Source organism: Myxine glutinosa, chromosome 1 (assembly GCF_964187855.1).
Source record: "Myxine glutinosa chromosome 1, kmMyxGlut1.1, whole genome shotgun sequence".
In the NCBI taxonomy this organism is placed as follows: Eukaryota; Metazoa; Chordata; class Myxini; order Myxiniformes; family Myxinidae; genus Myxine; species Myxine glutinosa.
In genome coordinates, this window is record NC_136261.1 from 70,831,925 (window position 1) to 70,855,475 (window position 23,551).

At 46.6% G+C, this 23,551-nt stretch overlaps 1 protein-coding gene across 3 annotated transcripts in view; it reads left to right on the top strand.

Moving 5' to 3' along the window:
• Positions 1–1,932: 1,932 nt before the first annotated feature.
• LOC137424905 (uncharacterized) overlaps positions 1,933–23,551 on the top strand; it is a 59,155-nt gene continuing 37,536 nt past the window's right edge. Inside the window, exons 1-4 of one of the 3 annotated variants that reach the window (XM_078773096.1) lie at positions 1,954–2,139; positions 13,398–13,457; positions 13,742–13,798; positions 20,203–20,259. In XM_078773096.1, coding sequence (XP_078629222.1) covers positions 13,756–13,798; positions 20,203–20,259 — 100 coding nt within the window. In that variant the 5' untranslated portion in view covers positions 1,954–2,139; positions 13,398–13,457; positions 13,742–13,755. Of the gene's footprint in view, positions 2,140–13,397; positions 13,458–13,741; positions 13,799–20,202; positions 20,260–23,551 lie in introns of all 3 variants that reach the window. The other 2 variants (XM_078773088.1, XM_078773092.1) reach the window with 2 other exon arrangements.

The window sequence follows — 23,551 nt, forward strand, 5'->3', positions numbered from 1 at the left end:
TTTCACTCTGGTTTTTGTTGTACATCGCACCTTTCCTATGCCATCTCCAGGCATTGCAAATCGTCATTGCTGGGCACCAAAGGGGGCTCGGCAGTGACGCACGCTGAAAGGGAGTACTCAGTTTTCACTCTGGTTGTTTGTTTTCTTGTTTTCTTGTTTTCTTGTTTGTTTGTCCAGGCGATATCTCAGCCATCCTTTGAGCTAGGAAGCTGAAATTTCGGCACAACAGTGAGCAAGTACTTTCTCAAAAACAGTATTTTTTGTTTTTTGATTAATCAATTAATTGATTAGTTATTTAATTATTAGCGATTAATTAAGTACTTATACATTTCCTTTCTCTTCTGGCCATTATCTCAGGCACCTTTTGAGTTAGGAAGCTGATATTTGGACATGACAATGACCATGTGATTTGGCTGTAAATGGTATTTTTGATTTATTGATTAATTAATTAATCGATTAATTATTTAATTATTCGATGGATGACTTAATTAAAAATAAAAAAAAAGTTACAGATTCGGATGAAATGGTGGTGGTTTGTGTATTCTATTAGCCAATTGATTAACTATGTATTTCATTTTTTTATGATTATTATTTATTTATTTTCATTATAAATAATTTATTTATTTTCTTTCTCATCTGGGCAATATCTCAGGCACCTTTTGAACTAGGAAGCTAGTTACCCCAATTTACACCAATTACACCAATTTATACCATTTACACCAATCATAATACAAACATTTATTTTATTTATTATTATTATTATTTTTATTTATTTATGTTTATTTTATTTATTTATTTTTCTAATATTTGTGATATTATTTATTTGTAATCAAAAAAGGTCCAAGTGGTGTGAAGCTCTAAATGGTCAAGGGTCCAAGCTGTCTAATCGGTCTGAAGAGTGTATGGGTCTAAATGGTGTTAAGGTCTAAGCTGAGTTGACGAAATGGACTTAAGTGGAGTAAAGGCTTAAATGGTATAAAAGATTGGAAGTGTGAAGGGATCAAAAGGTGCCTAGAGTAGTGAATGGGTCTTATTTGCGGACGACATTGCCATGTGGACCCGGAGCAAAAAAACCCCACTTTGTGGCCAAAGAACTCCAGGCAGATGTCTGCAGAAACGAGCTGTGGGCCAAAAAATGGGGTTTCTCGGTCTTCGGACCGAAGTCCAAATTCATAATTTTCACCCGGAAAAGGAGGATCAAGGACATATCGATAACATTCGATGGTAATTCCATTAAAGCTTCCCCAGATGTGTCCTTTCTCGGAATTACGTTTGACAGGGCCCTAACCTGGAACCCCCATATTAAAAAAAAAACTTGCTGCCAAATGTGTAAAAGGCCTTAACATTCTACGAAGTCTCGCCGGTACATCTTGAGGAGATCATCAGGAAAGTCTCCTTCTGTCTAAAGCCTTCATTGATTACGTCAGTCAGGCCTTTTGGGACATGTGCAAATCCAATCGCCATAAGTTGGAAACCCTTTGGTCGAGTCCTCTGTCTCGTTTCCTCGACTCTCCCAATGAAAACCAGGCAATCCTTTATAATTATGGGCTCAGACTCGGACATTGCGCTCTAAACTCCCATTTACATAGGATATGGTGTCATCCGACGGGATTTTGCGAGCGGTGTGAGGTCCCCGAAGATTTCAAACACATTTTCATACATTGCCCTCGGTACGGGAAACCCCAAATCGAGCCTTTTCTGCTCTGCCCGAGAAATGGGGATCACATGGTGAGGTGCACGGTGCACCGGGTACACTTTTCCGACTGAACCAAAAGCATCCTGAACTCTGAAAATTGGTTTTAAGATATATAAAAGAAATGGGGTAACAATATAAAGCCCCCAGTATTATTATTATCATTATTTTATTGCTTCTGACAATTAATGTGTTCTAGTTCCGTGGCGTATATAGAGCCTCGCGGCTCTGCAAACGCCATTAAAGAAAGAGAAGAAGAAGAAGAAGAGCATTAAAATCTCGGTTGTGAGCACGAAAAGTGAAATCTCTTCCCGTAAGACCGTGTGGGGAATTCGGGCAGAGCCTGACATTGACAAGGGAGCCGGAACCGTGTGAGGGAGAGATGGACATCGTGAAAGTGGAACCTGAATCGTGGGACCCGGAACCTGCACCGCTCGAACAACCAGGTGGGACGACGAGCAGCGTGAAGATTCGGGTTAAGGGGAAAACGAGGGCCTGTAACTTTAACATGTTTAAAATAGCGAGGAATCAAAAACCTAGTTATGTTATGGATTAATAAGATTTGCTGGCGATTGGTGATATGAATGAACCAGACTTGGTTGCAGAGTAATGGTTTGAGCGTCCGTTCTGTGTCTTGGAGGTCGATGGTTCGAACCCTGGACCTGGTCGAGTCAGTAAAGTCAGACCAATGATGGTACTGGGAGCTGACGTGCTGCTTCCTTGCTTGGTGTTCAGCACTTAAAAAAGATAGAGCATGGACAAACAACCATACATTGGCAACCATTGCGCAGGCATGATAGTCCTCATCATAACCTCCTGCCTTGAAGATCATATCCTCACAAAGAAAGTCGTATACAAACAAGAATGACCGCATTGTGGCCACAACCTGCGACATCATTCCTCCACACTTCCCCTTTCCCCCATCCCCCCTGCTCCCCAACCCAATGCTCTTACACACCCCTCCCCCTCCCCAATGCACTCTACAGTCCCCTCCCCCTCCCCAATGCATTCTACACTCCCCTCCCCTTCCCCAATGCCCAACACTCCCCTCCCCTTCCCAATGCACTCCACACTCCCCTCCCCTTCCCAATGCCCCCAGCACTCTCCTCCCCTTCCCAATGCACTCTACACTCCCCTCCCCTTCCCAATGCACTCTACACTCCCCTCCCCTTCCCAATGCCCCCAGCACTCTCCGCCCCTTCCCAATGCACTCTACACTCCCCTCCCCTTCCCAATGCACTCTACACTCCCCTCCCCTCCCCTTCCCCAATGCCCCAATACTCCCCTCCCCTTCCCAATGCACTCTACACTAGAGTCCCTTTATATACAGAGTTGCGACATAGAGGGTCAGGAAAAATCTAGTCATGTGATTGCGTGGAGCCATTTTGAGTCCATCGCGGACAGGATCAGGATCGGACGCATATCGGTCAGCGTTTTAACGTTCCCGCTGTACGCAGCGTTCTCATTCGTGTTTTCCATCGATTTTATGACAAAACTAGACGACCCATGACCCGTTGGGTCAATGTTATTATATATAATTAAGGGGTTACCATGGTTACAGTGGGGGTCAAAGGTCAACCTATGGCGAAGATATATAATTTTCTCACACTTTCTAATAGAGAGGCAAAATGCCATATAAAACTAAATTTACTGGTTCTAATTGCTTTTATTTATCAATCCTCACATAGAAGAGCAGTTTTTAGTAATGAGCAGTGAGGAGAAGACCCCTCAGCCAATGATGCCACCCCGCAGCCAATGATGTGACCCCTCAGCCAATGATGCTACCCCTCAGCCAATGATGTGACCCCTCAGCCAATGATGCTCCACCTCAGCCAATGATGCCACCCCTCAGCCAATGATGCTACCCCTCAGCCAATGATGTGACCCCTCAGCCAATAATGCTACCCCTCAGCCAATGATGTTACCCCTCAGCCAATGATGCTACCCCTCAGCCAATGATGCTACTCCTCAGCCAATGATGCTACCCCTCAGCCAATGATGCTACCCCTCAGCCAATGATGCTATCCCTCAGCCAATGATGCTACCCCTCAGCCAATGATGCTACCCCTCAGCCAATGATGCTACCCCTCAGCCAATGATGCTACCCCTCAGCCAATGATGCTACCCCTCAGCCAATGATGCTACCCCTCAGCCAATGATGCTACCCCTCAGCCAATGATGCTACCCCTCAGCCAATGATGCTACCCCTCAGCCAATGATGCTACCCCTCAGCCAATGATGCTACACCTCAGCCAATGATGTCGCCCCTCAGCCAATGATGCTACCCCTCAGCCAATGATGTCGCCCCTCAGCCAATGATGCTACCCCTCAGCCAATGATGCTACCCCTCAGCCAATGATGCTACCCCTCAGCCAATGATGCTACACCTCAGCCAATGATGTCGCCCCTCAGCCAATGATGCGACACCTCAGCCAATGATGTCGCCCCTCAGCCAATGATGCTACACCTCAGCCAATGATGTCGCCCCTCAGCCAATGATGTCGCCCCTCAGCCAATGATGCTACACCTCAGCCAATGATGTCGCCCCTCAGCCAATGATGCTATCCCTCAGCCAATGATGCTACCCCTCAGCCAATGATGCTACCCCTCAGCCAATGATGCTACCCCTCAGCCAATGATGCTACCCCTCAGCCAATACCCCTCAGCCAATGATGCTACTCCTCAGCCAATGATGCTACCCCTCAGCCAATGATGCTACCCCTCAGCCAATGATGCCACCCCTCAGCCAATGATGCTACCCCTCAGCCAATGATGCTACACCTCAGCCAATGATGCTACACCTCAGCCAATACCCCTCAGCCAATGATGCTACTCCTCAGCCAATGATGCTACCCCTCAGCCAATGATGCTACCCCTCAGCCAATGATGCCACCCCTCAGCCAATGATGCTACCCCTCAGCCAATGATGTGACCCCTCAGCCAATGATGCTACACCTCAGCCAATGATGCTACCCCTCAGCCAATGATGCTACCCCTCAGCCAATGATGCTACCCCTCAGCCAATGATGCTACCCCTCAGCCAATGATGCTACCCCTCAGCCAATGATGCTACCCCTCAGCCAATGATGCTACCCCTCAGCCAATGATGCTACCCCTCAGCCAATGATGCTACCCCTCAGCCAATGATGCTACCCCTCAACCAATGATGCTACGCCTCAGCCAATGATGCTACGCCTCAGCCAATGATGCTACCCCTCAGCCAATGATGATGATGATGCTACCCCTAGACGACCCATGACCCGTTGGGTCAATGTCAGTTTGAATAGATATGAGAATATAACTAAAGTGAACGCTGGACATCATCAGGGAGATTATTTGGGCCAGCAAGCCATAACGCATAAGGCTCACCTCTCCAGCGTTCTAAATCACTTACCTGTGACACGTGATTTCGGCCCTTATCTCCGATCACGTTGACGGAAATCACCACAGCATATCGTCAAGATCCCTCCAAAAGGCTCGTCTTTGTCACATACATCACGCAACGTGCGATCCACAGCCTCGAAACTCTCTCTCCTGATCATAGGACACTCATCCCACACGATGAGTTTTGTACTTCGAAAGAGGTCTGCGATAGTGGAATTTTTATCGATGTTGCATACGCCATCTTCCCTCGGTGTCAGAGGGATTTGGAACCTTGAGTGCGCTGTTCTTCCACCAGGCATGAGGGTAGCAGCTATGCCAGATGAGGCCACCGCAGGGGGCAACTTCTCCACTCGCTCTCACTTTAGAGAGAATCAGGTTAATAAGAAACGTCTTCCCTGTGCCTCCAGGCGCGTCAATGAAAATCATTGATGACTGATTCGTGCGGATGTTGCTATTCGCGTCCATAGACGTGAGGTGTGATTCGTTGTCCGCGTCCGTAGCGCCATCGGAGGGTTGATACGACATTCTTCCTGCAAATAGTATTGTGTTTGTGCTATCGTTTTGCCGATCATCAAATGACAAATAAATTACATTGTGAAAATTAAAGATTTCAAATAAGCCTATTTAAAGTGTATGCGCATATAAATAATTTTAAAAATCGAAGAAATATCTCTCGGTAATTTCCTGAAACATATTTTACTTCCGGGTAATAATGTTGAATGAAATGACGAAGATATATACTGTATGCCTGTTATTTTAGGCGGTGTATTTTCGGATATCAACGTGGCGCGATTTTTAAAATATATCTCTGCAATTTCCCGTGTGTGCGTGAATGTTCTCAATTATTTCTTTTACCGAGTCTAAAACCATCGATAAAAATGAAATCAGATGGCGACTTAGATTGAAGATAAAGGCGTGAAACAGACTCAATGGCCTTGAAGATACAAGCCTTTCAGAATTCATTTCGTTCTATAAACGGAAACTTCCATCGGATTTTGTTCCCGTTTTTTTTCAACCGAGTCTAAAACTATATTAGCGACTGTGAAAAATGAAATGATATATCGAATTTGATTTGAAATAAAACTGATAGAGAGAGCAAGACACCACAGGCCTACAAAACAGGTCTCAAAGCTATGCGAGTTAATAAAATGGTGGATATTACTACTCTCTCAAAGGGGTAAGCCACGCATCCGGACCGATCGAATGTTACATACAAACACGCAAGATTTCAATTTTATAATTATACTAGACGACCCATGACCCGTTGGGTCAATGTTATTATATATAATTAAGGGGTTACCATGGTTACAGTGGGGGTCAAAGGTCAACCTATGGCGAAGATATATAATTTTCTCACACTTTCTAATAGAGAGGCAAAATGCCATATAAAACTAAATTTACTGGTTCTAATTGCTTTTATTTATCAATCCTCACATAGAAGAGCAGTTTTTAGTAATGAGCAGTGAGGAGAAGACCCCTCAGCCAATGATGCCACCCCGCAGCCAATGATGTGACCCCTCAGCCAATGATGCTACCCCTCAGCCAATGATGCGACCCCTCAGCCAATGATGCTACACCTCAGCCAATGATGTCGCCCCTCAGCCAATGATGTCGCCCCTCAGCCAATGATGCCGCCCCTCAGCCAATGATGCCGCCCCTCAGCCAATGATGCCGCCCCTCAGCCAATGATGCCGCCCCTCAGCCAATGATGTCGTCCCTCGGCCAATGATGTCGCCCCTCGGCCAATGATGTCAGCCCTCGGCCAATGATGCCACCCCGCATCCAATGATGCCACCCCGCATCCAATGATGCCACCCCGCATCCAATGATGCCGCCCCTCAGCCAATGATGTCGCCCCTCAGCCAATGATGTCGCCCCTCAGCCAATGATGTCACCCCTCAGCCAATGCCCCTCGGTCAGCTCGCCTCGGCCTTGATTGGTCGCGAGGGCTACCGATCCCGCCCCTCTTGATGACGCGTTGGCAAAGCCACGCCTTGTTCTTCGCGCTTGGCTGACTCCTCCCCCCCCCCCGATGATGAGGTGAAGACACGCCTTTCTTCTCCGTTGGTTACCTCATGCGTAATGGAGTCAAATGCAGCAAACAGTGGATGGAATGCAGCAAAGTGGCTAAAGAGTCAATTGCAGCAAACCTGGCAAACCTGGCACTTGGAAGCTGCCATGGGGTGTCGGAGGGGCCTACTCTTATTTAATTCGGTGCAATGAAGAGTTCGGTGCAAGCTTTATTACCCCTCAGCCAATGATGTCGCCCCTCAGCCAATGATGTCGCCCCTCAGCCAATGATGTCGCCCCTCACGATAGCACAAACGATACTATTCGCAGGAAGAATGTCGTATCAACCCTCCGACGGCGCTACGGACGCGGACAACGAATCACACCTCACGTCTATGGACGCGAATAGCAACATCCGCACGAATCAGTCATCAATGATTTTCATTGACGCGCCTGGTGGCACAGGGAAGACGTTTCTTATTAACCTGATTCTCTCTAAAGTGAGAGCGAGTGGAGAAGTTGCCCCCTGCGGTGGCCTCATCTGGCATAGCTGCGACATCATTGGCTGAGGGGCGACACCCCTCAGCCAATGATGCTACCCCTCAGCCAATGATGCTACCCCTCAGCCAATGATGCTACCCCTCAGCCAATGATGCTACCCCTCAGCCAATGATGCTACCCCTCAGCCAATGATGCTACCCCTCAGCCAATGATGCTACCCCTCAGCCAATGATGCTACCCCTCAGCCAATGATGCTACCCCTCAGCCAATGATGCTACCCCTCAGCCAATGATGCTACCCCTCAGCCAATGATGCTACGCCTCAGCCAATGATGCTACCCCTCAGCCAATGATGATGATGATGCTACCCCTAGACGACCCATGACCCGTTGGGTCAATGTCAGTTTGAATAGATATGAGAATAGAACTAAAGTGAATGCTGGACATCATCAGGGAGATTATTTGGGCCAGCAAGCCATAACGCATAAGGCTCACCTCTCCAGCGTTCTAAATCACTTACCTGTGACACGTGATTTCGGCCCTTATCTCCGATCACGTTGACGGAAATCACCACAGCATATCGTCAAGATCCCTCCAAAAGGCTCGTCTTTGTCACATACATCACGCAACGTGCGATCCACAGCCTCGAAACTCTCTCTCCTGATCATAGGACACTCATCCCACACGATGAGTTTTGTACTTCGAAAGAGGTCTGCGATAGTGGAATTTTTATCGATGTTGCATACGCCATCTTCCCTCGGTGTCAGAGGGATTTGGAACCTTGAGTGCGCTGTTCTTCCACCAGGCATGAGGGTAGCAGCTATGCCAGATGAGGCCACCGCAGGGGGCAACTTCTCCACTCGCTCTCACTTTAGAGAGAATCAGGTTAATAAGAAACGTCTTCCCTGTGCCTCCAGGCGCGTCAATGAAAATCATTGATGACTGATTCGTGCGGATGTTGCTATTCGCGTCCATAGACGTGAGGTGTGATTCATTGTCCACGTCCGTAGCGCCGTCGCAGGGTTGATACGACATTCTTCCTGCAAATAGTATTGTGTTTGTGCTATCGTTTTGCCGATCATCAAATGACAAATAAATTACATTGTGAAAATTAAAGATTTCAAATAAACCTATTTAAAGTGTATGCGCATATAAATAATAAAAAAAATCGAAGAAATATCTCTCGGTAATTTCCTGAAACATATTTTACTTCCGGGTAATAATGTTGAATGAAATGACGAAGATATATACTGTATGCCTGTTATTTTAGGCGGTGTATTTTCGTTTTCAACGTGGCGCGATTTTTAAAATATATCTCTGCAATTTCCCGTGTGTGCGTGAATGTTCTCAATTATTTCTTTTACCGAGTCTAAAACCATCGATAAAAATGAAATCAGATGGCGACTTAGATTGAAGATAAAGGCGTGAAACAGACTCAATGGCCTTGAAGTTACAAGCCTTTCAGAATTCATTTCGTTCTATAAACGGAAACTTTCATCGGATTTTCTTCCCGTTTTTTTTCAACCGAGTCTAAAACTATGTTAGCGACTGTGAAAAATGAAATGATATATCGAATTTGATTTGAAATAAAACTGAGAGAGAGAGCAAGACACCACGGGCCTACAAAACAGGCCTCAAAGCTATGCGAGTTAATAAAATGGTGGATATTACTACTCTCTCAAAGGGGTAAGCCACGCCCCCGGACCGATCGAATGTTACATACAAACACGCAAGATTTCAATTTTATAATTATATAGATAGATAGATGACAGGTTGTAGCGCCTGTGGGTGCACAAATAGAACGGAGAAGGGATTCAAGATGTATAGATTTCCATCAGATGCTAAAAGACGGAAAAGCTGGGAGAACAGAGTCAGTTGTGTTGGATGGAAAGTAACTTCTTCGTCAGTTCTCTGCCAGGTCAGTGTGATGGTGGTAATGGTCCCATATGCGTATATTTGTGTGCTGCGAGTGAGACTGGCCTTTGCTTTGGCTTTACAGGCTTGTTATCCATTGCTCGTGGATTAATTAGCACTTGAAGGGGAAGGTGTAGTGGTTACCTTATTCACATGTCGCGGTTATCTTATTCACATGTGACAGTTACCAATACGATATGTTTGGTCTAACCCACGCACACGGGCTTTTGGTTGTGTGGTCTTGACGCACGCGCGGCTGTTGGAGCCACGCCCTCCGAAGAGTGGAATGATTGTAATATTGGTTGCAAATTAAATAAATGTACTGTATGAATATCTCGCAAAGGAGCTCTTTATGAATGACGAGAATTTGAGCATGTATAGTTGTATACTCTGTTTTGAGGTACATGAATCAAAACTTACAAATTGTTGTTTATATACATGTACCAATGCCCTCTGCTGAAGGCACTATCCTGCCTGTGGTAGTTAGTACTCCAACAAGTGAATGACATGCTTTGTTTTTAACAAAATTATGTAATTTGCTATAAAAGTGGAAGGTTACAGGTTCACGGTTTGAGTATTAATCGTAAATGAGTTCAAAGCTTTTCACAATGGTCTCTGAGACCTTCGTAAAACAAATAATAAAATAAGTTTTATTTTTTGTACTTTCACATGGAAGATAGGATTATTGTCATTCAAAATTTTCAATGATGCTTCAGAAAGAATTTGCTAGAAACCAATTCATGCCAGTGATACAGTTGTATGCCACAACTGAGAAAGGGGGGGGGGGGGGGGATGCATTGAATGTATGTATTTGTCTCTGTTGATTTGAATGTGTGAGGACATTAACTTGTGTTTGTGTGTGTGACTTTCAATTTATAATTTGTATGTGTGTGCATTAGCACATGCGTGTATGTGTGTGTGTGTGATTGTAAATATGTAATTTGTATATGTATTAGTGTGTGTGTGTGTGTGTGTGTGTGTGTGTGTGTGTGTGTGTGTGTGTGTGTGTGTGTGTGTGTGTGTGTGTGTGTGTGTGTGTGTGTGTGTGTGGTAGAGAGAGAGAGAGAGAGAGATAGAGAGGGAAAGAGAGGGAAAGAGGGGGCCGGGGGTAGTTGGGCTAATCTATTTTTGGTGGGATTAATATATGATCGGCAACATGCAGCAAAGTTTAGATTAATAATTTAAATATGAAAATTAAATAAACACAAATATATACCCACACACGATAAACAAGGTCAAACAACTGCAGAAATACAAAGATAACTCTTAACATTGTATTGTACATGTGTACATGTATAAGCAGGGAGGTGAGAGTTCGAGTCTCGCTCTCGCCTCCCTGAAATTAAAATGAGTCTGAAATAAGCAGCACGTGTACCTGTCTAGTTCATTCCTTCTTTGTCATGGTTCTAAATGTCTGTGACTGTTAAATCACAACCAGCTCTGTGATTTTCTTCTTTATCATATGGCTCTTAGTTGTCATAAATCTTCTATTTTGTCATCTTCACATAATTTGTTCATTATCAACATGGAAAAGACCATTCCCATCTCTCATACATAGAGAACATAATGGAATACACGGTTCAATGCACTAGCGCCATGCAGCGGCTCCGCACTGAATGGACTCAAAATGGCGTCAAATCGTTAGTTGTCGCTACTCTCTCTATAAAGGGACTCTACCTACACTCTCCCCTCCCCTTCCCAATGCCCCAACACTCCCATCCCCTTCCCAATGCCCCGACACTCCCCTCTCCTTCCCAATGCCCCTACACTCCCCTCCCCTTCCCAATGCCCCTACACTCTCCTCCCCCTCCCCAATGCCCCTACACTCTCCTCCCCCTCCCCATGCCCCTACACTCCCCTCACCTTCCCAATGCCCCGACACTCCCCTCCCCTTCCCAATGCCCCTACACTCCCCTCCCCTTCCCAATGCCCCTACACTCCCCTCCCCTTCCCAATGCCCCTACACTCCCCTCCCCTTCCCAATGCCCATACTCTCCTCCCCCTCCCCAATGCCCCCACACTCCCCTCCCCTTCCCAATGCCCCTACACTCCCCTCTCCTTCCCAATGCCCCTACACTCCCCTCCCCTTCCCAATGCACCCTACACCCTCCTCCCGCTCCACAATGCCCCTACACTCCCCTCCCCTTCCCAATGCACCCTACACTCTCCTCCCCCTCCACAATGCCCCTACACTCCCCTCCCCTTCCCAATGCACCCTACACTCTCCTCCCCTCCCAATGCCCCTACACTCCCCTCCCCTTCCCAATGCACCGTACACTCTTCCCCCCTTCCCCATGCACTCCACACTCCCCTCCCCTTCCCAATGCACCATACACTCTCCCCCCCTTCCCCATGCACTCCACACTCCCCTCCCCTTCCCAATGCCCCTATGCTCCCCTCCCCCTCCCCAATGCCCCCACACTCCCCTCCCCTTCCCAATGCCCCTACACTCTCCTCCCCTTCCCATTGCCCCTACACTCCCCTCTCCTTCCCAATGCCCCTACACTCCCCTCCCCTTCCCAATGCACCCTACACCCTCCTCCCCCTCCACAATGCCCCTACACTCCCATCCCCTTCCCAATGCCCCTACACTCCCCTCTCCTTCCCAATGCCCCTACACTCCCCTCCCCTTCCCAATGCACCCTACACCCTCCTCCCCCTCCACAATGCCCCTACACTCCCCTCCCCTTCCCAATGCACCCTACACTCTCCTCCCCTCCCAATGCCCCTACACTCCCCTCCCCTTCCCAATGCACCGTACACTCTTCCCCCCTTCCCCATGCACTCCACACTCCCCTCCCCTTCCCAATGCCCCTATGCTTCCCTCCCCTTCCCCAATGCCCCTATGCTCCCCTCCTCCTCCCCCTCCCCAATGCCCCTGCACTCCCCTCATCCTCCCCAATGCCCCTGAACTCCCCCCCTCCCCAATGCCCCTGCACTCCCCTCACCCTCCCCAATGCCCCTGCACTCCCCTCGCCCTCCCCTATGCCCCTGCACTCCACTTGCCCTCCCCTATGCTTGATTGAGGTGTTCTAAAACTTTTGACCAGTCGTGTATGACTGCAAAAAATAATTGTCAAAAACAAAAAACCCTCGTGTTGTTCTGGCTGTACATACTACCACATCTGTGTACTTCATTTGTAGGTGAGCATACATGTACATCACAATCATCGTAATCAATCACCTGCCTTTCATAGTTTTATTTTCATTTTATTATCCCCCCACGTTAGTCACCCTGATGGCAAAATACAGCACCCAAGGGTGCTGTGTTGGATTTTCGATGTTTAGACTTGCAGAAAGTTGTCGTGGTGAGGTCAATCAATGCAAGTGAACAAATAAATACCTCTTCCATTGATAACATTAAATGGAATTTCTTTGTTTTGAAATGGGAAATCGCGGCTCTTTAAGCGTCGATACCAAAATCGTGTGAAAATGTGGGCATTTGGTTGGAAAGATTTATTATTAAAATAATATAGGACACATTAAATGTGAATAAATAATGTTTGCAAAGATGTGTATGTGTAAATAATTTTAAATGTGCCATATAATCTACCAGACACAAACTAATTTCACTTTGAGGTGATTGATGTGGCTCAGATCAATAGCCCTGATTATCTGATGCTTTAGCCTCCTCCGTATTCAGTTTTTTTCAAATTCTTTGCCAGGCTCGGAGCGTGGTAGCTCATATTTTCTACATTTTCTGAACCGTTGCTTTGCGTCGTGCGTACTCGATCTCGAGTTGTGTATTCTGAATTCCAGACTATACTATAACAGGATGTATGTTTTACATCATGACTACAGGTGGGGGGTCAGTCCCATCTAATACCAAAATGTTTTAAAAGGTAGGGTTTAATTATTGCTCCTTTTCATTGTTTTTTTTTGACTTTTGGCTTTCAGGTTGTGGAAGAAAGAGGGGGAAGAAACAAACAAACAAAACATTTCCTGACAACACAATGTGTAATTCTACTTTTCTTGACAACTGAATTTTATTTTGTCCCTTTGTATAAGTGTTTGTATAACGTTATACTGCAAACAGCACAACTGAATCACATGTAGGTTTTGGTTATGATGAAGAAGAACATGTCGATGCTCAATTAGACAACTGTGCCATATGTCGTGATAAGCAATGACTATTGTCCATTCATTGAAAATGACATTCCCACTTATCCCTTACACGTGCATATTTATAGGAGTCGAGTCCTTGAGAAACCCACAAACAGAGTTTTTAATTTTTTTTGCAGAACGACTGAATAAGATGAAGGTGGAACCTGAATATTTAAATGACTTGGAGACAAAAGGTAAGAAAGAAGCGGATTTCATTCTCATTCCTAATGGTTCAACATGTTTTGCTGCAAAGCAGTGCACAAAGAGCTGTTGGACACTTTGTTTTGTTTTTTGAGAGGTTTCATTAAGAGATGACACCTCATTATCCAACATGCATAGTTTTATTATGAAAGGTTTAAATTCAGTTCAAATATTTTAAAGGATTAATTACAAGAGAATATGATGTTTGGCATACTTTCAGGAAGTCTCAAACTTAAAGAACTTCAAACGGTCAATTCAAATCCATGAACTTGTCGACTTGACTTCCAAAATGCATTTTCTTTATTGGTAGTGGTTGGTTGTTGAAATTTACAGACAAGATTTGTAAGTTCACTGAAATGTTTTGGTCATCAATACAAAACAAGTCCAATGTCTCTTTATGAAGTAGAGGTTGGACGGCCATTAGTTGCCAGGTTGGAAGGATTTGGAGACGATCCGCATAATATATGAATCAAACAAGTAAACGAAAAAGCATGTTTTGGGCTACGGACTTTTATTTTTTTAAAGTTTGAAACCTTTTTTTTTTTTTAGTTAAATTTTGATAGATGAAAATGTACCAGAAAAGAGAACCATGGGCCAAATTTCAGCTCTCTATGACATATGGAACCGAGAAAACGAACGGCTCAAATTGAAATGGGACAAACAAACAAAGTTCAGATGAAGTTAAATAAAAGTGTGTAAAAATAGCAGCAAGTGAGGCAACACCTTGTTTCTTCATCAGTCAAAGGTGTTTTTCCTTTATTTTTTTCAGAAGAATATCCCAGCATTAAGATCGGAAAATCCAAACACCAACTAATGTGAAAGACACCAACTAATGTGAAAGACAACCAACTAATGTGAAAGCACCAACTAAACAACTAATGCAGGCAGATAATAAAGTTATATAAAGACTTCATGGCGGAGGCATAAAAAAATGCAAAAGAATGTAGGGATGTTACAAAAAGCATGTAAGCAAGGTAGGGATAGTCACAAAAAATGATCATGTGAAGCCACCCCTTCACCTCTCTTTGAATAATGGTTATCCCTAGAAAAGTGTGTGTGTGTGTGTGTGTGTGTGTGTGTGTGTGTGTGTGTGTGTGTGTGTGTGTGTGTGTGTGTGTGTGTGTTGTTGGTTGTTATCTCCATTTATGGGTTTCAGGAGGTGGAATGGAGTCCTCCCAGGATCCAAAGTATTGTCACGCAACTGCGATTAACATCAGAGTTGCGGAGGCCGATTACGAGGCTTTAAACTCCTGAGGCGAAAACTCAATAGCGGATTCCAATTCAAGCACTTAAACGCGCGGAATGGTGGGACACAGCGAGAGCCCTGCAGCCTTAACTATTAAAATCAAACACCCGGAAAACTGCGTTCAGATATATGTACAAAAATAATACAACGATTTATTAATGAAAAGCAAAGACAGTGAAAAAGCACGCGCCGATAATAACTCTAATAAGAAGCCTAAATTGGGATCCCACACACAACAGATATCAAACACGATACGAGGGAGATGAATTACAGAAAAGAACACGTCACGTCACGTCACGTCGTGTACAGTGTACGCAGAGCTCGGGCTTATCTGTCTCGTCGTCTTCCCGGCCTGGACGAATCCTCCGTCCGCCTCGCACGCCCCGCTAGGCCCGAGCCAACACCCTCGCCGCTGCACCCGAGGTCCCGCTCCAAGCTCTGATCCTCTCGCCGCCAACGAGGTCCATGCACCAAGCTCCAAAAGCACCAGCACTGCTCCACTCGGGCTACAACTCAGTCCAATGCGGGTCGGGATCTCTGAATGACTCAACTGGGAATCCAACTGCCAGCAAAGGCATCCGGTGCTCACTCAACTCAACTCAACTCTTGTGCACACGAACTCTTGACTCAACTCCGGGCTCATCCGAACTGCACGCAACTCGACACTCTTGACTCTGTTCAGCGCACCTCCGAACTGCACTCCCCAAAATGGCGTCCGACCCTCGATAATATCCCTGGCCGATGACGTCACATTGGTGCACTGCTCTGCCAATCAGAGCCTCCCACGACTCGCCGGCTCGTCCAGGTCACGCCCTCTGCGTCACTGCCGCTCTCTCCACTCCTGCTCCTTCTTCATAGCACGTGCTATGCGAGGCTGGTAGGCCTTGCGGAGGTGTCAATCGTGGCGGACAATTGTGGCTGTGTTCCAGCCCGATTTCCTCCTAAGTCATGTCAGGGGGAAGGGCGTCATTTAGTGTTGTACTAAAGGTCATAACTAATGTTTATGTGGTTTGCAGTGCTGTAATGGACAAAGGTTTGACTACTCGGTGAGACATACAAGGGCTATACGCATTATTCCCTAACTAACTATCACACAAATCTCCTGGTAGATCCACAATCATACATCTTATCCCGACAAACGCCTAAACATAAAGAACTTATTACAGGTAGATTCCCTATTGCGACAGTCGAATACCTACCTATACAGATCTACCTGGCTCTAGATATTGCTTTACCTCCCAGACATAAGAGTATCCACCTCCACTTCGGTAAGGGCTCACAGTTCATGGACCAAGCTGTTCAACTTTTTCAGAGTTTTTCCACAACTTCCAAATGAAAAACAAATTCTACAAATTTCAGAAAATTAATTAAATATACAAAACTAGAATATCTTATTTGGAAAATTGTCCCACCCCCCTTATAATAGCAATTGTAAATTAGCTCAGGTGTGTCCAATCGCCTTCAAAATCGCACACAAAGTTAATTGGCCTCCACCTGTGTTAAATTGTAGTAATGCTGGTTATTTCAGAATAAAATCAGCTATTCCTGTAGGTTTCCTCTGCTGGGTAGTGCATTTCACAGCAAAGACTCAACAATGAGCACCAAGGGGCTTTCAAAAGACCCTCGGGATAAAGTTGTGGAAAGGCACAGATCAGGGCATGGGTATAAAAAATATTTCAAAGGCCTTGAATACCCCTTGGATTGCCCACCTTGAGTCCCGTTTGAGGCATGCAAAAAACCATTTTGGAGATTCTGAAGCCATGTGACAAAAACTTTTGTGATCTGACGAAACCAAGATACAACTTTTTGACCTAAATGCAAAACGTTATGTTTCCCGCAAAACAAACACAGCACACCACCCAAAGAAGACCATCCCTACTGTGAAGTATGGTGGTGGCAGCATCATGTTTTGGGGATGTTTCTCATCAGCAGGGACTGGGTCACTTGTCAGGATAGAAAGGAAAATGGATGGAGCAAAATCGAGAAATATCTTGATTCAATCGAAAATCCATGTCAATCAACACTCACATGCAACTTGACTGAGCTTGAACAGTTTTGTGCAGAAGAATGGGCAAACATTGTCCAAATAAGGTGTGGAAAGTTTGAAGAGACCTATCCCAACAGACTCACAGCTATAATTGTTGGCAACGGTGCTTCTGCCAAGTATTAACTCGGGAGGGTGTGGGGGTGTTGGTGGGGAGGAAAGGGGGGGGGGGGGAGGTTCATACTTTTTCATTTGTATTGTTAATTAATTTTCTGAAATTTGTAAAACTATCAACGGTACCCGCCCTATGGGCGGGGCTCCAATTGGGAAGCCCAAATGAAAAGGCAAAATATCAGAAATTGAAGGTTTTTTTATTTTAAATGATTCATATAAACATCCGTTGAATCATATCACATGCAAATCATCAAAATCTAAACAGTATCTTTAGAATTTCAATAAAAGCCACATCACTGTTCATATTGGTAAATATTATTCCATCGTGTTTCAAATCATGATCGATGCACTATCATCGTGATGATCGTGAATCGTGATCGATAATAGTGTTCACAATCGCTATGTCGTATGTACTCCTGATACGTGTACCAAATTCCCGATACGTGTAACTGTACCAAATCAACAGTTAAAAGGATTTTGAGCCGATAGCTGTTACGGCCTTGGCAAGATCGATAGAGACAGCGATCTGTTAGCGTATTCACCACCCAAATAGCTATGTGGAATTCTCTCATGTAGAGATTTAACGTTACGGCTGTTACGGCTTTGGAAAGATCGATGGAGACAGCGTTTATTATACTTTTAATGAAGGACACTGTCTCAAGCCCCAGTCCCCATCATGGATGGGGCTCAGCAGTTTACCCGAGCCTGACGGCGAAGGGCAAGGTACACGCTGGCCCATCCAGTCTAGCGCGCGTGCGGCCCCGGACATCGAAGGGCATTAAACGTTCATTGAACATTAAACGTTCATTAAACATTAAACGTTCATTAAAGGATTACAAAACGAAAAACATTACGAAATTACGTTCACACCGTCACATCAAACACTACCGTGAACACATACTACTGTGTTCAAAAAGTATCCGACCTTTATTTTTCGTGCGTAAAAAAAAAGAAGCTAGGGAGGCGTTGATTGGTGCACGTATGTAGGCGATCCTAATGCGCACGCATGAATTTTTTCCCACCTGCAGAAGCTGTCATTCGACGGCAGACCGCCGATGAGTGAGGACATGTAAGTGAGCGCCGTCGGATTTTCGTTTTTGACAAAATGACGGAAAAACTTGAACAACGCTACTGCATCAAATTTTGTGTAAAGCTTGGCGATTCCCAAGTGGAAACGATCCGCAAGATTCAACACCGTTCATTCCATTATGAAGGAGGATTTTGGCTTCAGGAGAATCTCAGCGAAGTTCGTACCAAAGCTGCTAACAATTGAGCAGAAGCAACTCCGTTTGGAGATCGCACAGGACATGCTGGAGACTGTGAACAGCGATCCCAGCTTCCTCAACACAGTGATCACTGGCGACGAGTCCTGGGTTTATGGGTACGACCCAGAAACCAAGTTGCAGTTTTGATGCAAGTTTGATGAAACACAAAATTTGATGCAGTAGCGTTGTTCAAGTTTTTCCGTCATTTTGTCAAAAACGAAAATCCGACGGCGCTCACTTACATGTCCTCACTCATCGGCGGTCTGTCGTCGAATGACAGCTTCTGCAGGTGGGAAAAAATTCACGCGTGCGCATTAGGATCGCCTACATACGTGTACCAATCAACGCCTCCCTAGCTTCTTCTTTTTTACGCACGAAAAATAAAGGTCGGATACTTTTTGAACACACTACGTACATCATCACAATGAGAACATCGTCACAATGAGAACATCGTCACAATGAACGTTATGCGAACTGATATCAAATACAAACGAGGGAATCTGAATTAAGGAAAATAAACACGTCCTTTGTGTCAAAATGTACGCTGATGCGGCTTATCTGTCTCGTCATCCTCTTCTTGGCTTGGACGAATCCTCCGTCTGCCTTGCACGCCCCGCTAGGCCCGAGCCAACGCCCTCGCCGCTGCACCCGAGGCCCCGCTCCAAGCTCCGAAGCCCCGAGCACCGAGCACCAAGCACTGATCACCACTAGGTCCCACAGCAGGCTAGCGCGAATCCACCCAGCAAAAAGGAGCGAGCTCCAACCACCTCGACGGCGATCTTCCACACGACAGCCAACTCAACCCGGGCCAGGACCCTGCTCACAAGCCAACTCAGGATCGCACCGGGATTCTCTCAAGCTGTGAACTCCTTCGAACCAACTCTTCTGCGGAACTCTCCTCGACTCTCTGGTCCAACTCGACTCAACTGTGCACGACTCTGTTCAGCGCACCTCCGAACTGCACTCGAACTCTTGACTCGAGTCAGGGCTCTGCTCTCCTCTCAACTCACACCGGGACTGCCGAAAATGGCGTCCGAGCCTCGATAATATCTCCGGCCGATGACGTCACATTGGCGCACTGCTCTGCCAATAAGAGCCTCCCACGGCTTGCCGGCTCGTCCAGGTCACGCTCTCTGCGTCACTGCCGCGCTCTCTACTGCTTCTTCTTCATAGCACGTGCTATGCGAGGTTGGTAGGCCTTGCGGAGGTGTAAATGGTGGTGGCCAATTGTGGCGGTGTTTTTGGCCTGATTCCCGTTTTTGGAAGAGAACAGTCATGTCAGGGGGGAAGGAATTATTTAATGTTGCGCTAGGGACCGAACTAAGTGTTTATGTGGTTTGCAGTGCCATAATGGACAAAGGTTTGACTACTAGGTGAGACTCACAGGGGCGTTATATTTAACTACTTAACCACAATGGTAGATTACTTAACCACTTTAACTACTGGTAGATCCACAATCATACATCTTATCCCGACAAACGCCTAAACATAAAGAACTTATTTCAGGTGGATTCCCTATCGCGACAGTCGAATACCTACCTATACAGATCTACCTAGACTTTAATGCAATTTAATTCCAGACTATAAGATAACAAAAGGTGAAAATTTGGAAAGGGGGTGTAAATTTTTTATAGGCACTGTGTAGATGCATATATACTGTATGTGTAGATATGGCTTCTTTGTGTCAACGTGATTAGACAATACTTTCCCCCACTCTCCCCCCATCAGATGTATTGAACATCATTGAGGTGGAACCTGGAGCTTTAGAGGCCATGGATAAAAAAGGTGTGGTGAAAGTACATTTTTCATCCTTGCTTATTGTTTTCTAATTTTGTGATCCTTTATACAGGGTGGCCCAGAAATACCTGCCATATTCATATTTAATGTAAAAGGAGCCTTTTAACAGAAAATGAGAATATTAGCATATTAAAGCGCGGCGTTACGCGCGCTGCTTGTGAGCAAGGAGGAAGCGGACAAGCGGTAACATATAAACGTCTTTATTGTAAGACTACACTGTAACACTGAAATGCTCCGGGCTGGTCGCCCGGTGTATATCATGAGGCCACGCCTACCCCTCGGGCGTGGCCACCGCCCACTTGGTGCGTGGAATGATGTCACCACGCCAGTGGGCTTTTGTGTCCGCCACACGCGCCCCCCCAGAATTCCCGCGCACCTGGAGGGCCAGTTTGCGGGGCAGACGAATGACCCGGCCGAAGCGCCCCCTGGCGATCGGCGGCGTCCGGGGTGCAGGGATGCCAGGTGGGATGCCCCTGGCTGCCCCTGGGATGGGTGCAGGACCGGGGGGCGGCGTGGCGGCGGGGCTGGGCGGTGCCGGGGGTCCGCCCGCAGGAGTGCGGCCCCGACGTGGGGGTCGGGCCACTGGCGGTGGATGGTCCACATCGAGGTGGGCCGGCTTGAGGCGGTCTACCGAAACGCGGTCAGGAGTACCGCCGATGTCCAGGGTGAAGTGCTTCGCCCCGGTCTCCAGCACGCGGAAAGGCCCGTCGTACGGGGGCCGCAGTGGTGTCCGATGGGCATCGTGGCGGACGAAGACGTACTCCGCCTTGCGAAGCTCCGGGGCGACGTGCGTCGGTGGGTGCCCGTGGCATGCCGTTGGCACCGGGGCGAACCTCTGGGCAGTCTCTTGCAGAGCGGAGCGCTGCTGTGCCGCGTACCATGGTGCTGTGGAGTCAGGGAGGAACTCGCCCGGCACCCGCAGCGGTTGCCCGAAGACCAACTCCGCCACGGATGCGCGCAGGTCCAGGGGAGCCTGTCGACCCAGCCGCCGTCGCGGAGGGTGGCCCGGAGCGCGGCCTTCAATGAGCGGTGAAATCGCTCACACAGGCCGTTAGCCTGGGGGTGGTAGGCCGTGGTTCGGTGCAGCCGGACCCCGAGCCCCTGCGCAACCGCCCCCCAGAGCTCGGAGGTGAACTGGGGGCCGCGGTCGGATGAGATGTCTGAGGGGGCGCCGAACCGGGCGACCCAGGTGGCGATGAAAGCCTGCGCGACATCGGCCGCCGTTGTCGACGCCAAGAGCACGGCCTCCGGCCACCGGATGGTGCGGTCCACCATGGTGAGGACGTAGGTGAAACCCCGCGAGGGGGGCAGAGGTCCCACCAGGTCCACGTGGACGTGGTCGCCAGTAAAGCGCGGCGTTACGCGCGCTGCTTGTGAGCAAGGAGGAAGCGGACAAGCGGTAACATATAAACGTCTTTATTGTAAGACTACACTGTAACACTGAAATGCTCCGGGCTGGTCGCCCGGTGTATATCATGAGACCACGCCTACCCCTCGGGCGTGGCCACCGCCCACTTGGTGCGTGGAATGATGTCACCACGCCAGTGGGCTTTTGTGTCCGCCACAATATCATATAAAACTACAGTCTCAGGAGATTATCTAGGTGTTGAAAACGATGCTTTTTAATTGTCCACCATATTCATGTTTGCATTTACACACATGAAATGCCACAACACATTGTTACACATTCACTGTGTAAAAGCCCATGGAAATGCTCAGGATGTTCTTCTGCCCAAAAACCCAAAAATGAGCTTCGTCTGACATAATTGGTCTCTCAATAAACCTGTCATCCTTCTCGCTCATCCGAAGAAATGTTTCACAAAATTCCTTCCTGGTTCATTTATCAACGTCACTAAGTTCGTGAACCACTTTAATTTTTGTAGGGGAACATGTGCACAGCATCGTTCAGCGTTGTTTGAAGGGATTTTATTTTTATGTTCTTTGCCTGAAACGGTTTTCTTGTCGAACAGAGCGGACGATGCTGAACAGCTGCGTGCACAACTGCAATATTGTTAGGCAAAAGGACACTTCTGGGTCGTCCTGGAGGAGGGAAGGCTGTTGCATTGGCAGTTTCAGAAAACGTTTTGGCATATGAGAGTATACATCATCGACCGAATGAACAACGAACTCTAAGGGGATCAAATGGTGAAGTGCTCGAGATAGTTAGACTTCAAATGCCTTGGCTCATATACTAACACTGCCTATGACGTCAGCTGCCACATTGGACAGGTGTGGGCAGCAGCAAACAAGCTTGAGAAAGTTTGGCGCACGTTGCTGCAACGAAGCACCAACATCCGGCTTTGTAAAGCTCCAGTTGAATTAATCTTACTGTGCGGGTGTGAGTCGTGGACGCTACTAGTAGCATAACACGTAAATTCGATGGCAACTACACCAAGCTCCTCCGTAAAATACACAACATCCGTTGGCAAGACCACGTCACAAACATTGAACTATATGGTAATTTACCAAAATTTTCTGATGTGAGGGAGAGGCGCTTGAGATGTGTGGGTCATGTCCTCCGGCACAAAGAAGAAGCTGCGAATAGCGTCATACTTTGGAAGCCATCACAAAGGAGATTTGGTCGGCCAAACCTGACGTTGATAAATATTGTCTGCAGCGACACGGCTACATTCGGACAAACTGAAATCCGCCGCAACTGACAGAGCTGTTTGGGCAAATCTGACAAAGTAACTTTGTTCTTTGTTGCTCTGGTTTCTTTTTGGTGTTTTGTTTGTGATTGTCTGATCAACATTATGTATGTATGTATGTGTAGGTAAGTTAGTAGTAGTAGTCGGTAAGTTAGTGTTAGTAGTAGTAGGTAAGTTAGTGTTAGTAGTAGTAGGTAAGTTAGTCGTGTTAGTAGTAGTGGTAGTAGTAGTAGGTAAGTTAGTAGTAGGTAAGTTAGTAGTAGTAGTAGTAGTAGGTAAGTTAGTAGTAGTAGTAGTAGTAGTAGGTAAGTTAGTAGTAGTGTTAGTAGTAGTAGTAGTAGTAGTAGGCAAGTTAGTAGTAGTGCTTTTGTTGGAAAGGCTATAGAGATTTGCGTTCAGAGCCCATGCAAGCTCAGGCAAACATATGTTCCCAGTTTAATGTCGCTCAATTCCTCATCTCTGCAAGTCCATGGTTTGAACTACAGTAGACAAGGTAGAGCATTTTGAAGAGAAAACACTACCAAGACAGATAAGGGGAAGGTAAGAGAACGCCAAAGAACACCAAAAAAAAAGAACGCCAAATAACACATCTATCTATAATTCCAGTAATCTCTGTGTGTGTGTCTGTGTGT